A 19,826-nucleotide genomic window follows, 5' to 3' on the forward strand; every position below is an offset into this window, starting at 1 on the left:
GTCTGGTTTTCAAAATTGTATCTTCCTCCAACGAGGGTGTCCGCTCTTTAGTAAACCCTCACTTCAAAACATGGTTATGGTCAGTTACTTGAGTCCCACATTGCCATTTCTAACCTTCATGAGTCAAACCTAGGGTATTAGAGATTTTTGTATTATCTAAGCTTGCATCAGTCCTAACCTTGTGTTATGCCACTTAGGTGCGATATGGATACATTGAAAAGAAGATTTGACAAAAGGCTAAAAGATGAAGAGCCCCCACAGATTTGTCTTGTGCATAAAATACCTCGGTTGTTGAGCCAATGGTGGAAAAATATAGGCATTTGTGAGCAGGAAAAAATAAAGGATCATCTGGGTCACTTTGTGAATATTATGGAGATTAACCCAATGAGGGACTTAATCGAGGCATTGGTGCATTTTTGGGATCCTAATAACAACGTATTCCGTGTTAATGGTTTCGAAATGACTCCCACTTTGGAGGAGTTAGCTGGATACACAAGGTTATGTGATGAGCTTCAGAAGAAGAGACCATTGGCCCCAAGGGATGTCACTGACAGTAAGTTCCTTGAGCAGATGACAATCAGCCAAAATAAAATAGCAAGTGTGGAACGAGGGCACATTCGATTGGATTTCTTGTACGACAGGTATGGGTGTCCAGGTGGATTTTCAAAGCATGGAAAAGAGCTTGATACTAAAATTAGATACAAAGCTTGGCAAAACCATGGGCGGAAATCATTCCTAGTGGCATTTCTAGGGACGATGGTTTTCCCGAGGCATGAAAAAAATATTGATATTCGATTATCTGACATAGTCACCACTTTATTGCATGGAAAGGACGTCACTATCATTCCAATGATATTGTCAGGTATTTACCGTGCCTTGACCAAGTGTCGGGAAGGAAAGGATTTCTTTGAGGGATGTAAAATCATACTCCAAATATGGATTTTAGAGCACATTCTTAGTCATCCCGCACGGATAAATTTTAGTGTTCATTGGAGAAACTCTGAGCTTGGAGATGGGCTTAAAGATTTGACTGAAGATAGTAGTTTCCCCAAGGGAGTCAAAGCATGGAGAGGGCATCTTCAAAAGTTGACCGCTACTGAAATCATATGGAACTACCACTGGTTCTCACCAAAAGAAGTCATATACAAGTCTTACCACCATTCGTTTCTGATTTTGATGGGTCTTCGGGGTTTTCAACCATATGTGCCTATGAGAGCCCTACGCCAGTTAGGTCGAAAACAAGTAGTGCCCATAGTGGAGCACATGCAAAGATTCACGTGGAAGGTAACATTAGAGGATCATGTTCATGAGGCATATGCTCAACAGGTTTAGGATGAAATTAAGGTGCTTGCATTTCACACTATGGAGGAAGATAAGGATCGAGGAGAGTTAGACCCTGCATATTTTAAGTGGTTCTATGACGAAGATGCTTTTGGATCCAGGAAGGAGAAAGTTCTGAAGAACACGACAGAATAGGAGACTAAAATCAGAACAAGAGTAGGGCAGGTCAAGGAAGAAATAACAAGAGATTATGAATCCATCATCCGGGCTCTACGTAGGGATATAAGTATCGTGAATGTGAATAGGGATTTGCAGTATACTGAGTTTAAAGAGGAGAAAACCACATTAATACATGAGGTTCAAGCGCTTCAAGAACAACTTCGACAAACGAGAATAGAAGCCGCTACTCAACAACAAGCGGCCATTCTAAAGCACAAAGAAATGCATTACAACCTTATCATCCATGATCTAAGGGCTGGGGCCATGGCTACAAAATCAAGTAAGAACCATCTAGAGAATGAGCTAGAAAAGGTCCAAAACCAGCTGAATCTGGCGTCACAACACGAGGCAGATATATTAGACATAGCCAATAACCATGAGCGATAGATCCAGTTTTTAAGTCAGAGCTAGGTGCATGTTAGAAGGAGGGTCTATGAGGTGGCTACTTATACCGCTCGAGTGTGTGTGACTTGTCAGGGTTTGATCCGAGAGCAATTTGCTATGGTAGCGCCCAACTTCGCATGCCACATTGCCACAGACTTAATGTGTATATACCATGATATGGGAGGTCAACCGCAGGAATAAACACCTTAACTACAGTAATGCCGGTGGATTCTCCTTCGGAGATTAATGTCTTCTTTTAGTTGGCAATACACTTTGATTGTTCATTTGTAGTCATCAAGTTTGTAAGAGTATTTTGGTGTTTTGAGTCTTGCTTAAATATTCGTCTTGTTCGAGTCGAGTCCGGTCTTATTTAAATATTCATTTTTGGGTTGTATATTTATGTAATTTTCCTTTGTCTTGTACCCAAAAAAAGTCAATGAAAAAGATTTTGTTTTAGAAAAATTCAAAAATGAACCAAAACAAAATGTTGTTTTTTTGTACATAAAAAAAAAGAAAGAGGAAAACTTTGTTTTGTTAATTAAAAAAAATGGTCATGTCCCTGAACTACGGAATGATCTGATTCATGCGACGACATGATACGTAGGCAACCCTTAAAAGGTTCGATCGAAATATTTTTCAATAACTCTAAAAAAGTGCAAGGTGTAAAAAAAAGTGCAAAAAAAAGAAGAGAGAGGAATAAATAAGAGCATCAATAAGCAGCGACCTTATAAGCCGGAATGAAACATGAAGCCTTCCAGAAGCATGTTAGAGACGGTGATAATTTTAGGAGCATAGCATATGTACATGTGATTCGTATTTATAAAATGCTTAGCCCTAACACGTTTGTTGCCTCTGATTTAGTAAGCCTAAGGTGGTCGGTTTGTGGTGAAACTGACAACACATCATTACTTTACCAGATCTAAGGGGAATGTTGCAATGGCTAACAATGATGAAATCGAATTGGTCAGTGACGACCCTCAAGGTCAATTAGTTGAGCAAGAGTCGGAGGAAGTAAGAAGATTGAAACAACAACTGACTGATGTGTATCAGGCTTGGGTCTCTGGTCAGCCTCCGCCTCAAGGTCCCTTTGAGGAAATTTCCACCATACCCCAGGCTACTCAACCACCGCTCCCTGCAACCAGTGATTACATTCTACCACCAGGATATGTACCAAACTACAGCTTCCATGCCGGCTCTAGTACCTCCAATGTGCAGCCTCTTGCCGCACCAGTTAGGAACACACCTCTCGTCGTGTCTTGTGCACCTGTGTATACAACTCCGCTACCACCTCCTATGATGAGGCCAAATAATGAGCCACCATCTCATGCTTACGATGGACAATACTACTTTCCAAACATGGCTTGGAGGGTCTCGGCTCCATACAATCAGACTTCTCAGTACGAGTCACCTGTAGAAATTGAAAAAGCTGCCAAGATGGGTGAGCTAGATGAGTTGGCTAGAAAAATGAAAAGTCTTGAGCAGAACATAAAGAACATACAAGGAATAGGTAGTCACAAAAGTGTTTCATTCAGTGATCTATGCATGTTCCTACACATCTATTTAGGGTCCAAGGCCCCAAAATTTGAGAAATATGATGGACACGGTGACCCTATCGCCCACTTGAAAAGGTATTGCAACCAGTTGAGGGCTGCATGAAGAAATGAAAAGTTGGTGATGGCTTATTTTATAGAGAGTTTGGTAGGGGTAGCCTCTGAATGGTTCATTGAACAAGATATCTCTCACTGGCATGTTTGGGACGACATGGCCCAGGCCTTCATCAAACAATTTCAATATAACATTGATATTACGCCAGATCGCAATTCCCTATCCAATATGAAGAAAAATCCAACTAAAAGCTTCAGGGAGTATGTCATTAGGTGGAAAGAGCAAGCATCTAGAGTTAATTCATTCATAGATGACCTAAGTTAATCATTGTCTTCCTTCAGGCTTAGGATTCTGATTATTTTCAAAATATAATGTCCGCAATGGGCAGACCTTTTGCTGATGCAATCAAGATAGGAGAAATGGTCGACAATGGCCTTAATACAGGACGAATTATAAGTTAAGCGGCTCTCAAAGAAACCACCCAAGAAATCCAGAATAGCCCGAATAGCCTTGTTAACCAAAAGAAGAAAGATGAGGAGGCCATGATGGCATCACAGGCAAAAAGAGGCCAAAGGGGAGCATCTCAACCTCCGGATCCACGATACTCAGTTTCTCCACAGTATGCAACATTCCATGCTCAGTCTTATGCCAAACCATCCAATCGCCAATAAATGTGGGCCCCAGCTTTAACATACCTTCATCCGCGATAGAAGAACTCTCAATCACCCTAGAACCCTCGTACAAAAGAAGAGTATGAAAGGGAACATAAGCAGAGGGATGATTTCACGCCAATCGTAGAATCCTACACACATTTGTTTGAAAGGTTGAAACATTGTGGCATGATTAAGCCGCTTTATGCAAAAGGTTTTAACCCTGTTGTACAGTATGTGTACCATTATAATGTCTAGGAGCATAGCACTGAGGATTGTTGGGCTTTGAAAAAGGAAATAGAAATGATGATTCAATAAGGAATGCTCATGGTCCAAGATAATGGCACCCTAAACGTTATGAAAAATCACACAATGTTCGGATGATTTACAATGATAAAGTATAGGGGGACGGTTTGGTGAAAAATGTCAAAAACATGTCCACTGAATGGAAGGTAATCAAAATTGTTGAAGGTCCTGTTTGATGTTGGTGTTCAAATTTGTAGCTAAGATGTTGAGCTTTGTAATTGGAAAGTCACTCCCCTCCTTGCCGGGAAAAAGTCTTGGTAACTTATTTTGTCATAGTTTCTATCATCCGGATTATTTTGAGGTTGTGATCCAGATGTTGTTTGTTTGTCCTGTCATCAAATCTAAAATGCAATTTTTTTCTCTTCTTTGTGTCATTTTAATCCATTGTGTTTAGTTCTTCTTGCATATGTATATTTCTTTTCAAGCTAATTTTAGTGACACGACATGCATGTGGAGTTTTCGGCTAGATTTTAGAAAGCTTGTCCAATCTTGAATTGAATTGAGGAAAAATACGTGGAGGACAAGTAAGAGGTTGAATAACTTTAATGATAATCCCGTGTCAGGATCACATGGAACCGAAACAGTCATATTCGTAGAGGTTAAAGTTGCTTATCCCAAACCTACCATGAATACTGGATTAAGGATAATTAAAAGTTTTGAAGTTTGGTTGGACTAATCAGTGAAAGGGTTTTTGCCACGCCCTGCATAATGTAATCATATCAGGGAAGATGACCCAAATCCCAAAAGAAGGTGCATCCCAGGGAATTTAAAATGCATTACTTGGTACTAAAGTGCATCATTCCACATTTAGGCAAAGGCCAAGAAAAGGTGACTCCAAATTATCAAAAGTCATTTGCTGCGAACAAGTAAACTATGGAACTATACAACTGACAAAACCAAGAAGACAATCATGTCCATCAATGCCGAACCTGAGAAGAGATAGAACCTTTGATATTCTTGAGGCTGGGAGGCTTTTTTTTTTGCTACCCAAATACTTTATACCCTTCGTCACCCTTTTTTGAGCCTGTTTTATTTTTTTGTCCCTCCTCTTTTGGAATCAAGTATAAAAAAAGAAGAAGAAGTAATTGAAGATCCATGCCACCAGAAAATAGGAGCTAGGACAATTTGATTATATAAAAAAAAAGAGGAAAGAAAAAAAATGAAAAGAAAAACAACAAAGAAATCTTTCGTGTTAGTTTGAACTACGTTTGACTTGATTCCTTTAAAGGATACGTAGGAAACTCTACACTAGGGTTTAGTCTAACCAAATCAAAAATAAAAATTCCCTAATATCTGAAACTAGGGCAATTTGTTTTTTAATGTTTTTATGAAGAGTCGATTCCAAGAGTTGTAAATATACAACCCTATCATCTTGAGCCTATTTTGAGCCTTAATGTGACCTTTCTTTCTAACCCTCTCCAAAAGCCTTCCAAATAAAGACCTTCCAAATAGTCTTAAGAATGCCAAGGGGAAACACGCAGTAAGCAACATTTGTCACACAACGTAGAACAATGTCAAGTTGCTCGAACAAAAAGGCGAAAACAAAGAAGAGATAATGAATGAAAATGAGAGAGTCTTATTGGTGAAAATCATCTTGGGCATTGTAAGGCAATGGTAAGTAGATATAAGTAAATGAGAGAGGTCGGTTGGTGAAAACCTTTCAGGGCACTACTGGTCGAAGGTGAGCTGTGATTTAATGAAAATGATTGGCACAAAGAGGTCAATTTCAAAGACGAAAAGGAACAACAAGAAGAAAGGGTAGATTGGTTGGATAGATTCGGCCGCTCAGTCTAAAATACATGTCATGATCATTAACGTTGGCTACCATATTCAAAGGAGCCCCTTTTTTTCTTTCTCTCCCCGTAAAGTGGCATTTTCAGTTAAATATTATTCCTACTCATTTTTACATCGCTTCATTTTGTCTATTTGCATTTTTATTTTGAGCCAGTCTTTGTTAAAACAACCGAGAAATGATTTCAAAATCTGTTACCAACTTTCCAATTTTACAAAGCGACTTCTATCCTGGCACATCGAAGAGGACATGCCCGGGAAGCAACATGCACAATAAGTTTGTTGAAGCTAAACGAGATCTGAGGGTTCATGCCAATAAAAGTTACAAAATTTTGTGGGTCTATTTGTTTAGAAGCCAATAAAGAAAGGGCCACAAAATTGGTCACTATTTCCTGGAAGTGCAAAATAAAGAATGTGGGGCATACGCGGCATTGACAAAGGCACGAATCCATCAGTGATCTCCTCTGATAAGCCGAACAAAGTGTTTCAAAGAAATCGAAAAGTTTGCTAAGCAACATTTGCTTCATGGGGAAAGCTGATAGCACCACAGACACAAGTTGATATCGGGTGCAAAATAATCAAGTTTGATTTTTAAAGGAAAAAAACCACCCAAGTGAAGACTTGCTCTATAGACAAGGTTCAACAACACTTTAGACATCCGGTTATGAAACAGTCGGAGGCGACATTAGAAAGCCAAAGTTTCCAGAACACGGTATAGAGCCTTTTAGCCGTTTGGTACTATTACTGGAAAATTAGTTCTCTAACAACGAGATGGCCACATATTCAAACTACTCAAGGCATTCAAAGCCATAAACCGACCACTTTGAAAACTCACAAATCTTTCTTTGTTTGAAGTAGTAATGTAACGACCCGGCCGGTCGTTTCATGAGTTACCGCTCTGTTTCCGCTATTTCTGCTTCTTACTACTTTATTTATCGGTACTATGTATAATCAGGTTGGTTGGCCCGGGTTCAGAAGGGTTTGGTAAGGTTTGAAACACATAGTTTCTTTTGAGTGAGTTTAAGTTGAAAAAGTCAACCAGATGTTGATTTGTGTGAAAAAGGTCTCGAATGTGAATTCTAATGGTTTGGATAGCTTTGGGAGATGATTTGGGACTTAGGAGTATGATCGGAACGTGTTTTGGAGGTCCGGAGTAGATTTAGGCTTGAATTGGCGAAATTGGAATTTTGGCATTTTCTGGTTGTTAGGTGAGATTTTGATATAGGGGTCAGAATGGAATTCTGGGAGTTGAGGCCGAGGCGAGAGGCAAAGGTGTCGCAAAGTAATATTTCATTCGATTTGAGGTAAGTAACCATTGTAAATCTGGAACTGAGGGTATAAAACCCCGGTATTTCGTATTGTTTTGACAAATGAGATGGTGCACATGCTAGGTGACGAGCGTGTGGGCGTGCATCGATAGGGATTGTGACTTGGTCCATCCCGTAGCAACTATTAAGCCACGTATTTGATTTAAAATCTTATGATATCACGTATTTTAGAGATTGATACTATATTATGGGCGATATGCCATGTTTGGGGCCTTGTGCCGACCTGTTGAGACCCTTAGGGCATTTTTACTGTTTTCCTCACTATATTTGTTTGAAAGCGTATCCTCAGTCATGTTTTACCTGTTTATTGTTAAAACCTGGTTTTTGTCACTCTACTTTTTAAAATGTGAAAACTATTTAGGCTGAGTTCCCTGATTTCCACTGTTATGTCCGAGTGGCTGCGAGGTTAATGATTGAGGGAGGTTGAGGACCTAATGGTGAGGATTATATATATATATATATATATATATATATATATATATATATATATATATATATATATTATGGATCGGGCTGCACGCCACACCAATATTATGTGTACATATTATGGATCGGGCTACACGCCGCAACGATACTTATATGGATCGGGTTGCGCGCTGCTGTGATATGACACTTGGGCTATAGGAGCCCCTCCGTATTCTGTACACCCCTAGTGAGGCTAGAGATTTGGAGACATGCTCTTGAGTCTAAAGGTTTCAAGTTGAGCAGGACGAAGATGGAATACCTCGAGTGCAAATTTGGAGTTGAGCCGACGGAAGCGGGAGTTGAAGTGAGGCTTGACTCTCAAGTCATTCCCAAGAGGGGTAGTTTCAAGTACCTTGGATCGGTTATTCAGGGGATCGGGGAGATTGACGAGGATGTCACACACCGTATAGGGGTGGGGTGGATGAAGTGGAGGTTAGCGTCGGGAGTCTTGTGTGACAAGAAAGTGCCACCGTTACTAAAAGGTAAGTTTTATAGAGCAGTGGTTAGGCCTGCCATGTTATATGGAACTGAATGTTGGCCGGTAAAGAACTCACACATCCAGAAGATGAAAGTAGCAGAGATGAGGATGTTGAGGTGGATGTGCGGGCATACAAGGATGGATAAGATTAGGAATGAAGATATTCGAGAGAAGGTGGGTGTGGCCCCCATGGAGGACAAGATGCGGGAAGTAAGACTCAGATGGTTCGGGCACATTCAGAGGAGGAGCACTGATGCACCGGTGAGGAGGTGTGAGCGACTGGCTGTAGTGGGCACGCGGAGAGGTAGAGGACGACCTAAGAAGTATTGGGGAGAGGTGATCAGACAGGACATGGCGCGACTTAGGATTACTGAGGACATGGCCCTTGACAGGGAATTATGGAGGTCGAGTATTAAGGTTGTAGGTTAGGGGAGAGTTGTGAATATTTCTACAGCACAATAGAGTGAGACTAGCCAGTTAGGAGTTAGACTAAGAATGTCATTGGTCGTCTATTGATGCAGGGCTTTACCTGCTAATTTTACTATACCAGCCCCCAACTGTGTGATTATACTGGGTCGTTGTTGTTGTTGTTGTTGTTGTCACTCTTCTTTAAGGATGAAGCTCTGTTGAAAACTGCTAAGTAAATGATTTTAAAGTATCTCAATTGAAACAAAAATTTTACGAAGTAATTGGCTTTTAAACTGTTGAGTTTTATTTGATACTCTGTTGTATACTCTTTTATGATCTTAAATGCTCTTCACTGCACTCAGACCTTATTTACTTTAGTTACTTACTGAGTTGGCGTACTCACGTTACTCTCTGTACCTTGTGTGCAGATCCAGGTGCCCGAGCGGCAGAGTGAGGGTCCTCAGTATTCTTGGAGCTTACTTGAGACTGCAAGGTAGCTGCACGGCGTCCGCATCCCTGCTTTCCTCCTTCTTATCTTTGTTTTCTACATTTTTGGGCTTATTATGTATTGGCCAGTCGGACTTGTTGTATTTAGAGGCTCTAGACTTGTGACACCAGATAGTTGGGCTGTGTTGGTTGATGTTTTTACCGTTTTCCGCACATATAAGTGATTTTGATATTTCTTATGAAAAATTGAGACTTAATCAGTGTTAGAAAAATGGTTTTATAAAAGAATTTACTGTGGTTACTTGTTTGGGTTGGCTTGCCTAGTATTGTGATAGGCGCCATCACGACCTGGGTATTTGGGATCGTGACAAGTTGGTATCAGAGCGTAGGTTACATAGGTCTCGCGAGTCATGAGCCGGTTTAGTAGAGTCTCACGGATCGGTACGGAGACATCTGTATTTATCCTCGGAAGGCTGCAGAACCTTTAGGAAAACTTCCCATTCTTGAATTCTTGCCATGCGAATCTATTGACTCTAGTACTAAACTTTTGTTATTCTATTCTCTCACAGATGGTGAGGACACGTGTTACCGGTCAGGACGGATGACTACCAGTACTACCAGCTGGGGCCACTAGAGGTCGAGGATGCGGTCGAGGCCGTGGTAGGGGCAAGGGTGTAGCCCGCACAGCAACTAGGGCAGCACCTGCAGATCCACCAGCCACCCCAGTTCAGGATCAAGTCCCAGTTATGGATGCTCTAACAGCACCAGCTCAGGCACCGACTGTGCCTATTGTGATTATAGTCCTTTAGGAGGCTCTAGGTTAGATTCTATCAGTGTGCACTAGTTTGGCTTAGTCAGTCTTAGTTACTACGACCGCAGCTACTTTTCAGGTCGGGGGAGGCACTCAGACCCCTGTTGCTCGCACATCTGAGCAGGTTGTGCAGGGACTCCAAACACCGGAGGCACCTCCAGCCTAGCTAGTTGTACCAGCTCAGGAGTATGTGGTACCAGTTATGCCTGATGACGAACAACATTGATTGGAGAGGTTTGGTAGACTCTAGCCTCCGACTTTCAGTGGTACTGAGGGCAAGGATGCCCAGGGTTTCTTGGACAAGTGTTAGAGGATTCTTCGCACAGCGGGTATTCTAGAGATCAGTGGTGTAGCATTTACTACTTTGTAGTTTTCCGGAGCTGCCTTTACTTGGTGGGAGGCTTATGAGAGGCGTAGGTCTGTTGGTGCAGCGCCCCCTTACCAAGCAGCAGTTCTCTATTCTCTTTTTGGAGAAGTATGTGCCACAGTCTCGCAGAGAGGAGATGCGCAGGCAGTTTGAGCAGTTGCATCAGGGAGATATGACTGTGACACGGTATGAGATGCGATTCTCTGAGTTAGCTTGTCATGCGGTCTGATTGGTTCCCATAGATCGACGGAGGATCAAGAGGTTTGTTGATGGCCTCACATATCTGCTTCGGATTCTCATGATTAGGGAGAGGGTGTCGGGTGCTACTTTTGAGGAGGTTGTTGACATCGCCCGTGAGATTGGCTCAGTTCATCGCCATGAGCGAGAGGAAAGGGAGGCCAAGAGGACTCGGGGATCTGGTAGTTTTGGTAGTACTCCTTCGAGGGGTCAGTTTCAGCACGACAGAGACTGTCCATTCAGGCAGGCTCAATCAGCTCACCTAGGTTATTGTGGGGCATCATCGGGTCATGGTTCTCACAGTTCTCATCGGGGCCATTCATCACTCAGTGCCCTTCCAGCCTAGAGTTCGTCCCGTGCACCATCAGTTCAGGTTTCTTCCATACCCTGCTACTGGTTATTCCAATGCCAAGGGTTCCCTTCAGCCCCCGTCTCCAGCACCAGGGAGTTGTTACGAGTGTGGAGAGTTTTGGCATATGAGGAGGCAGTGTCCTCGTTTTCTTGAGGGTCCATCTTAGCAGAGGGGTCAACCCTCGACTTCAGCTAAAGTTACTTCACCACCCGCTCAGGCAGCTAGGGTAGGGGTCAGTCAACTAGGGGTTTCCCTAGAGGGGGAGGTCGATCAGGTGGTGGTCAGGCCCCTTTTTATGCCCTCCCAGCCAGACCAGATGTTATTGATTCAGATGCTGTAATTATAGGTATTGTCTCAGTCTGCCACAAAGATGCCTCTGTATTATTTGATCCCGGTTCCACTTTTTCATATGTGTCATCATATTTTGATCGCTATTTGGATACGCCCCGTGAGTCTCTTATTTTATCTGTCCATGTATCTACTCCGATGGGCGATACTATTGTTGTGGATCGTGTGTACCTGTTGTGTGTGGTGACTATTGGGGGTATGAACACTCCTACTGATTAGTGTCACACCTCCTTTTTGCGCGCCCGCCCCGAAGGGTTGAATGCGCGAGGGAGTTTTTCCAATTTAAGTGACAATATTCGAAATGGGATTATTTATTTAATTCAGAGTCACCACTTGGGAAATGTTTGGCTTTTGGTGTCCCAAGTCACCGGTTTATCTTGAATCCCAAATCGAGGAAATTTTCGACTTTTCTAAATGAAGTCTGCGGACCAGAAATTCTAAGTAAGGAATTCTGTTGACCCGAGGGAAGGTGTTAGGCACCCTCGAATCCCGTGGTTCTAGCACGGTCGCTTAAATTGTTATAATGGCTAAATATCTGATTTAAATACATGTTGTGACTTATGTGCTTTTATTAAGTTCTAACCGCTTTTATTATTATCATTTATTTTTATAGAATTGCAACGTCGTGAAAATGTATCTCGAACCACGTCACAATCAATGCACCCGTAGTTGTTAACACATTTCGACTCCGTTGGGATTTGAAATTGGGTCACATAAATGCGCACCCGAATTTAAGAATGTAATTTGATTAAGTCGCGCCTAAAGAATCTAACGCGTTATTGTCTTCGGGGAGGGCAGTGGAATTCACTAAACAGCCCGTCCCAAATTCTAAGTATTTATTATGACCAATTATAGAGGGCCCCGCAATTTGCCTTTTGATTCGGCGAGGCTCGTCTCATTATTTTAGAAGGGTACCCTACAAGAACTACATTTTTACTACATTTATCTTTTAAGGGAAGGATGATGCCGAATTTTGCTGGTTTAGACAAATACGGACTGAATCCTTATTATGTTCGCCGAACCTAAACTTGTTTGATTACCTGATTGATTGTTCATGAGGTGAGAGCTACGGCATGCTTTGTCTTCAACAAGTGAACATGCTTATTAACTCGCTAAGTGAGATTGCAAACAAACTAACAACATATATTGAGTTATGTTTTAACGACCTCCAAGTTCTATTCTTAAAACTCTAACCTATTTGAAATTGATAAAAGAAATCGGCTGTTTTATTAGGAAAAATTACTACTAATTGAACTCAAAAATGATTATCAGTTTTTCTCAACAATCATTACATCATTTCGAAATAAAAATCTGTACCGAAACCCAGTATCGAACCTGTATTGGAACGAATAAACTGACAAGAGAACTGGCATTCATAGCCATACTCTTAGTGTGACTGTATGGGAGTTTGTTTGGGGATACATTTATCCCGGACCCAGTATCGCAGTTTTGTCAATTCAGTGGTCTAGGCAAAATACATACAATGCTTACCATGACTCTATGCTATACAGTCATACTAAATCAAACAAGTGTTATACTGAACTGAATGTATACTAAATCGAAACATGTTGTCTATGTCATACTGTCATTACTATTGAGCCATGCTATCTAACAGTTCATCTTAAACAGAATGTATGCTAGTTCATACAGAATATTTGCAGTTCACAGTAAGAATACAGGCCCAACCAACATTCGAACTATCTTTTTACGCCAATGCTATAACATAAACTGGCGTTCATTTCTTTATTTCTGCTTCAACTTCAAACTTTCAACAATACAAGGTTCAAAGGTTGTGTACCTGGGAATATTTGCAATTGAAGAAAAAGGGAAATCAGTAGAGTAACAATGAACAAATGCAGCAGCAGTAACAGCACCAACATCAACAGGGCAGAATAGCAGCAGGCAAAACAATACAGCAAGAAACAGGCTCGAGTGCAGAGATGCAAATATGGCCAATAGAAAGTAATAGCCAAATAGCAGCAACACCCAGTGGAATAGAAACAGAAATCCAAACAGACCAGACCAGTAGTAAACCAATGAAAATACTCGACTAATAGACACAACTGGAATTTCAAAGAATCAGAATTGATTTGAAACAGGTTTAACAACTGAAACCCAGTAATAATAGGAGGAAAAAGCTTCTGATTGTTGGTTGTATCCCCTCTCTCCTTTCAACTCTCTCTGTCTATGTGTATTTATTTGTATGTATTTCCAGCTCTCCTAAGGTTCAATCTCTGTCTCTAATTCTGTATGTCCATGCCTTTATAAACCTCAAAAACTATCTCTTTCAACAGCCTGTTTTCAGAATATCCCCGTACCCCTCCCATGTGCCTTCCATTTTAGTTCCAAACTTTAGCTAATTAAGTATTAAACCCCATCAACCTTCTCTGGCAGACTTCACTTTTAAAAAGTTTAAATACTTCTTTAAACTAAAGCCAAGTATGGGCAGTGGAATGTATCTGACAGCATATGCTGTCAAATTGTTTAAAACTTAACAAAGGCCTTTATGCAGGCCACAGGCTGTGCACAAAGCACATGAGGTGCACTAATGCACCTTCTGTGCACGAGTGCACATGCCTTCCAATTCATAATTTAAACCAAACAAATCTTTTTACATTACTGTTTAATCCAAACAACTATAAGTAAACAAAAACTGGTTCTTAATTGACTCAACAAATGCTTAGCAGAAGTAAATCGATTTGTTATTGTTCGGACAGTTGAGATTAATTGACGACACATGTCGACTCGACTATATTAGCATTAACATACACAATCGTAACCAAAAATCCGACATTTAAACAGTATCGACCCGTAATTCGAATTATACTGACTGAGCAAAGTGGTACTTGAGGAACCAATTGCTCAGTCAACATTTGAAGCTCAATTATTGTACAACAAATACATATGTTTCATCAGAACAGGAGGGGGGGATTTTAGACAAACAAACAGAAGTTCAGGCAAAACGGTTGAAGACCAGTTGATAGAAGTCAAGGACAGAAAACGAACAGACCCTTACAACAATCAAACGAACCAAAGCAAATAAAGAAAAGAAAGAACTCACCTTAAACCTTGAAAATTAAGACCTCGACTCGGACTTGGCCAGGCCTTTCTTAAGGCTGAACGGACTTTAAACGAAGTGTTTCTCAGATGAGAAACACTTTGATTAAAGTCCATTAGACCTTAATCTCTTTGGTTGAACCAAATGACGGAGGAACACAAAATTTTCAAACTTAGATCTGGGATTCAGGCTTCCCTGGTCAGATTCGGACCAAACCAAGTATGGTTTGGTCACGAGGGGGGTCTGGGGAGTATCTGGTGTGAAGCTGGGGTTAAACTGTGTAGGTCGAGTTTCGACTCGAATCTTCAAATGAAGATTCGAGAAGGTGGGGAGGGGTTCGAACTACAGGGTTAATGGATTCATGTTTAGGAAGGCAAGGGGATTCTAGGGTGTTAAGGGGAAGGTCACCGGCATCCATGCCGCCGGCTTTCATGGCGAAAGTACGCAGGGGCGGCTAGGGTTTTAGGGCTGTTTGTTTGGGGACGAAGGTTGGGGTTCAGATAGGGGGGGCAGGGTAGGATTATGGCCTTATATAGTTAATGGGTGGGTTGATCTCGACCGTTAGATCAATCTAGATCTACGGTCTGGATCTGATAGCTTAAGTGGAACGGTGTCGTTTCAAGGGTAAAGGGTTGGGGTCGGTCCGGGTGAGACGGGTCGGGTTTATTGGTGGGTTATGGGGAATTGATCTTGGCCGTTGATCAATTTGAGATCAACGGCCCAGAATCAAACTGTACCAAAACGACGTCGTTTGGATTCTCTGGGCATCAGGTGGTGTTGGACCGGGCAGGCCTGGGTTTTGGGCTGTTTGTTTGGGCCAATTTTGTTAAAATTGGCCCAAGTCCGGGAGGGAAGGGGTCCTTTCAATATATTTTTTTTCTTATTTATTTTAAAACAAAACTAAGCCAAAAAATCAAATTAAAATTAAACACACACTCAATGTAGCTGCTCCTGCTTGTAGACTACCATGGGATGGCAATGCTTGCTGCTACTGCTGTTGCTGTTGTCACTGCTACGTCACTGACCGCCTTATTACACCCAAACGAACATTGGAAACTGAACTAACTACTTATATGCATGTCAACTGCTAGTTACAAGATTCCTATCTATGATTCTTTTACGACTTGATCTTGGGTCTTAGTTGCTCCTGCTTGTAGACTCCGATCTGAATCTTGATGCTTGTGAGTTGCGGCGACTCGTTCAACCTCTGGGACACTGAGTGAGACACGATTGGCAGGGTTTAGGACCTTAGTCAAACGTTGGAGTCGATCTGCTCCCCATTCACTCTGATATATTTTTTTTTTATTTTGAGTTGAGACTCATCTCGTGGGTCATTTCGATCCGTGTAGCTCGAGGTTAGGCCTGCGGGAAAAAACAAACAAACGAACGAAATTTTCTGCCCCAGTTTCACTAGGAAAATTTCGTTAATTATTCACCAGGAAGTTCATAAAATTGATGAAAGAGGATATGCATGCTCAGTTTAGGACTGGAGTCCTAACACCGGCTAGTTGGGGAGAGGTTCGGTTTGGGGTTTAAAACCCTAACGCCGATCAAAGGAAGAACTCAGTTTAGGGTTTAAAACCCTAATGCTGACTGCATGGAAAAGCTCAGTTTAGGGTTTAAAACTCTAATGCTGGCTGAAAGGAAAATTCAGTTTAGGGTTTAAAACCCTAATGCTGATTGCATGAAAAAGCTCAGTTTAGAGTTTAAAAACTCTAATGCTGGCTGAAAGGAAAATTCAGTTCAGGGTTTAAAACCCTAATGCTGATTGCATGAAAAAGCTCAGTTTAGAGTTTAAAACTCTAATGCTGATTGCATGGAAAAGCTCAGTTTAGGGTTTAAAACCCTAATGCTGGCTGAAAGGAAAAAGTTCAGTTTAGGGTTTAAAACCCTAATGCTGACTAAAAGGAAAATTCAGTTTAGGGTTTAAAACCCTAATGCTGATTGCATGGAAAAGCTCAGTTTAGAGTTTAAAACTCTAATGCTGGCTGAAAGGAAAAAGTTCAGTTTAGGGTTTAAAACCCTAATGCTGACCAAAAGGAAAATTCAGTTTAGGGTTTAAAACCCTAATGCTGACTGCATGGAAAAGCTCAGTTTAGAGTTTAAAACTCTAATGCTGGCTGAAAGGAAAAAGTTCAGTTTAGGGTTTAAAACCCTAATGCTGACTGCATGGAAAAGCTCAGTTTAGAGTTTAAAACTCTAATGCTGGCTGAAAGGAAAAAGTTCAGTTTAGGGTTTAAAACCCTAATGCTGACTAAAAGGAAAATTCAGTTTAGGGTTTAAAACCCTAATGCTGATTGCATGGAAAAGCTCAGTTTAGAGTTTAAAACTCTAATGTTGGCTGAAAGGGAAAAGTTCAGTTTAGGGTTTAAAACCCTAATGCTGACCAAAAGGAAAATTCAGTTTAGGGTTTAAAACCCTAATACTGATTGGCTGGGGACAAAGTTAAGCGACCTCTTTTTTTGAATTTTCTTGTTTTAGTAGAAGATAAAAGGGAGTTTAGTGGAAACCTACCTTTCGAGTGAATTCCTTATTGCCAAAATGTTTCTTGTACCCGTGTACCTTCTTCTTTGGGCGACACCTGCTTCTTGCACGGTTGTCTTGGATTAACACCTGTTTCAATTTCTCAGACAAAGAACAATTGTTAGTTCGAAAATGACGGTCGGTTTGGTGACCTTGATCGTTCCCAATTGCTTCGTTGCGTCTTTACTTCTGTTGCGAAATCCTGCCATTGATTGAATTGAACGGCGAAACCTTTAGACTGCTCAGGCTTGTATTTCCGGATTCTGTGATGATTTGCCTCGTAAGGCCCTTTTTTCTTTTTGTCCCGTTTTGATTGAAGGTTCTCAATGGGGATTTTATTGGAGGTGTTCTGTGGAAGCTTGTACAAGAGGAAGCTATGTGGGGGAAATATTTACAAAGTGGATTCTTTGTGCGGATTCTGTACAATGGGGTATGCTGGGTTTTGGTTTCAAAACGGGTTTCCCAGGGTTTGTTGGGGTAAGCTTGTTGGGGAATATTTACAAAAGAACTCGCTGGGGATGTGCTGATGAAATTCCAACAGGGATACTTTGTGGGAGATTGTACAAAAAGGGAGGCTCTGTGGGGTTTTGTACAGGGGGAGACTCTGTGGGGATTTGTCCGAAGGTGGACTTGCTGAGGAAGATTTCAAGATTTCTCTCTTTTTCCTCTACTCCGGGACGTCATGATTCATCATGCTTGGGTAATCATATTAACGAGATGAGGTGCTTTCCTTCATGAGACGGGATTCCGTGCAAACAAACCTGCCACCTGCTCTTTCCGATGTGTCCTGAACTCGGGGTTAAAATGCAAAAGGGATTCGAAAAGAAACAAAGAAGGGGAAAACAAATCAGAAAAGGAATACCCTTTTCGGGACGAGAAAGACTTATCTGAGGAAGATAACGCTGGCTTTAAATGACATGACATGCTCTTTGGACTGGACGTCCGACCTTCCATGAACTTGCGTTTTCCTGAACCAGAACAGATCTGTGATTCCAAAACCGGTGGAACTTTGCCGAGACCTTCTTGGGGTGGCGTCATTCCTTTTCGGCCAACAGCGCCCTTTGCGGGTTTTCGCTGGTTGACCTCTCTCATTTCTCTTCCTATCATCGCTTGATAGCACTCTTTGCGAGTTTTTACTAAACAAGATCTCTCATTTTGGTTTCTCTACTCCCGTCGCCTCGTGGTGCCCGAAGGTTTTCACCGCCGAGACTCTCTCATTTTATCTCTCTCCATTTAGAGTGTGACGGTCTTCGTTTGTGATGCTTATTGATTCCCCACCATATTTGATAATTGATTTGAAGGCTCGTGCTTGGTAAAGAGGGGTAGTGATACTAACTTCTCAACTACTCGATGTGCCCCGGTTTTCAATTTCAGGGTGGATGGGATTTTATTGTTGGTGTGACTGAACCTCAGGGAGAGGCTGCCTACGTATCCTTTCGGAATCAAGTCAAACGTAGTTCAGGCCTCAATCAATTTTGTTTTGTTTTTCTTCTTTTTGTTTTGTAAGCGGCTCAAAAGTTGGTAGAGAGAATTGGGTATTTTTTTTTCTTTTTTTTTTTTTTTTTGGGAGTAGTGGGGAATAAACATCTTCGCCATTTTCAACGTGTCAGGACTATTGGAGTATGATTTAGACGTAGTACCTCTTGACCGCATCTGCATTTACTGCTGTGTCGGGGTCATTTCCTTCGAGATCACCTAAATACAATGCTCCTCTTGGCAATATTTTCCTTACGATGTATGGGCCTTTCCAATTTGGGGAAAACTTTCCTTTTGCTTCTTCATGATGCGGCAGAATACGCCTCAGTACCAGCTGACCTACTTCGAAATTCCGGGGTCGGACTTTCTTGTTGTAAGCACGGGCCATTCTTCGTTGGTATAACTGTCCGTGACAAACTGCAGCCATCCGCTTTTCATCAATCAACGTCAATTGCTCTAACCGAGTCTTAACCCACTCGCTGTCCTCGATTTCTGCTTCGACAATGATTCGAAGCGAAGGAATTTCTACCTCTGCCGGTATTACGGCCTCGGTCCCATAAACCAAAAGATAAGGAGTCGCTCCCACCGATGTGCGTACCGTAGTGCGGTACCCCAATAATGCAAAAGGTAACTGCTCATGCCACTGTCGGGAACTTTGTATTGTTTTCCTCAAAATCTTCTTGATGTTTTTATTTGCAGCTTCCACAGCACCATTGGCTTTTGGCCGATAAGGAGTGGAATTCCTGTGTGTTATCTTGAATTGCTCGCACACATCTCCCATCAAGTGACTGTTCAAGTTTGCTGCATTATCTGTAATGATAGTCGCAGGAATACCAAAGCGACAGATAAGATTTGAGTGTACAAAATCCACCACAGCTTTCTTGGTGACCGACTTGAGAGTGACAGCCTCTACCCATTTTGTAAAGTAGTCGATGGCAACCAGTATAAACCTGTGTCCATTCGAAGCCTTTGGTTCAATTGGTCCAATGACGTCCATGCCCCAAGCGACAAATGGCCAAGGTGCGGACATGGGATGCAGTTCCGTGGGAGGTGCATGAATCAAATTACCGCGCACCTGACACTGATGACACTTCCGAACGAAACTAAAGCAATCCTTTTCCATGGTCATCCAGTAATAACCTGCTCGGAGAATTTTCTTCGCTAAGACATACCCGTTCATGTGAGGTCCGCACACACCTGCGTGTACTTCGTGCATGATCTTTCTCGCTTCCTCGATATCGACACATCTTAGGAGATTGAGGTCCGGAGTCCTCTTATATAACAATTCACCG

The 19,826-nt window shown here is 41.7% G+C and overlaps 1 protein-coding gene across 1 annotated transcript; it reads left to right on the forward strand.

Moving 5' to 3' along the window:
* The first annotated feature begins 204 nt into the window (after positions 1-204).
* On the forward strand, positions 205-1,332 carry LOC142165403 (uncharacterized). The gene has a single exon (XM_075223968.1). The coding sequence runs from the start codon at positions 205-207 to the stop codon at positions 1,330-1,332; it is 1,128 nt and encodes a 375-aa protein (XP_075080069.1).
* The last annotated feature ends 18,494 nt before the right edge of the window (positions 1,333-19,826 follow it).

The sequence above is a fragment of the Nicotiana tabacum genome, chromosome 10 (genome assembly GCF_000715075.1).
Source record: "Nicotiana tabacum cultivar K326 chromosome 10, ASM71507v2, whole genome shotgun sequence".
NCBI lineage: Eukaryota > Viridiplantae > Streptophyta > Magnoliopsida > Solanales > Solanaceae > Nicotiana > Nicotiana tabacum.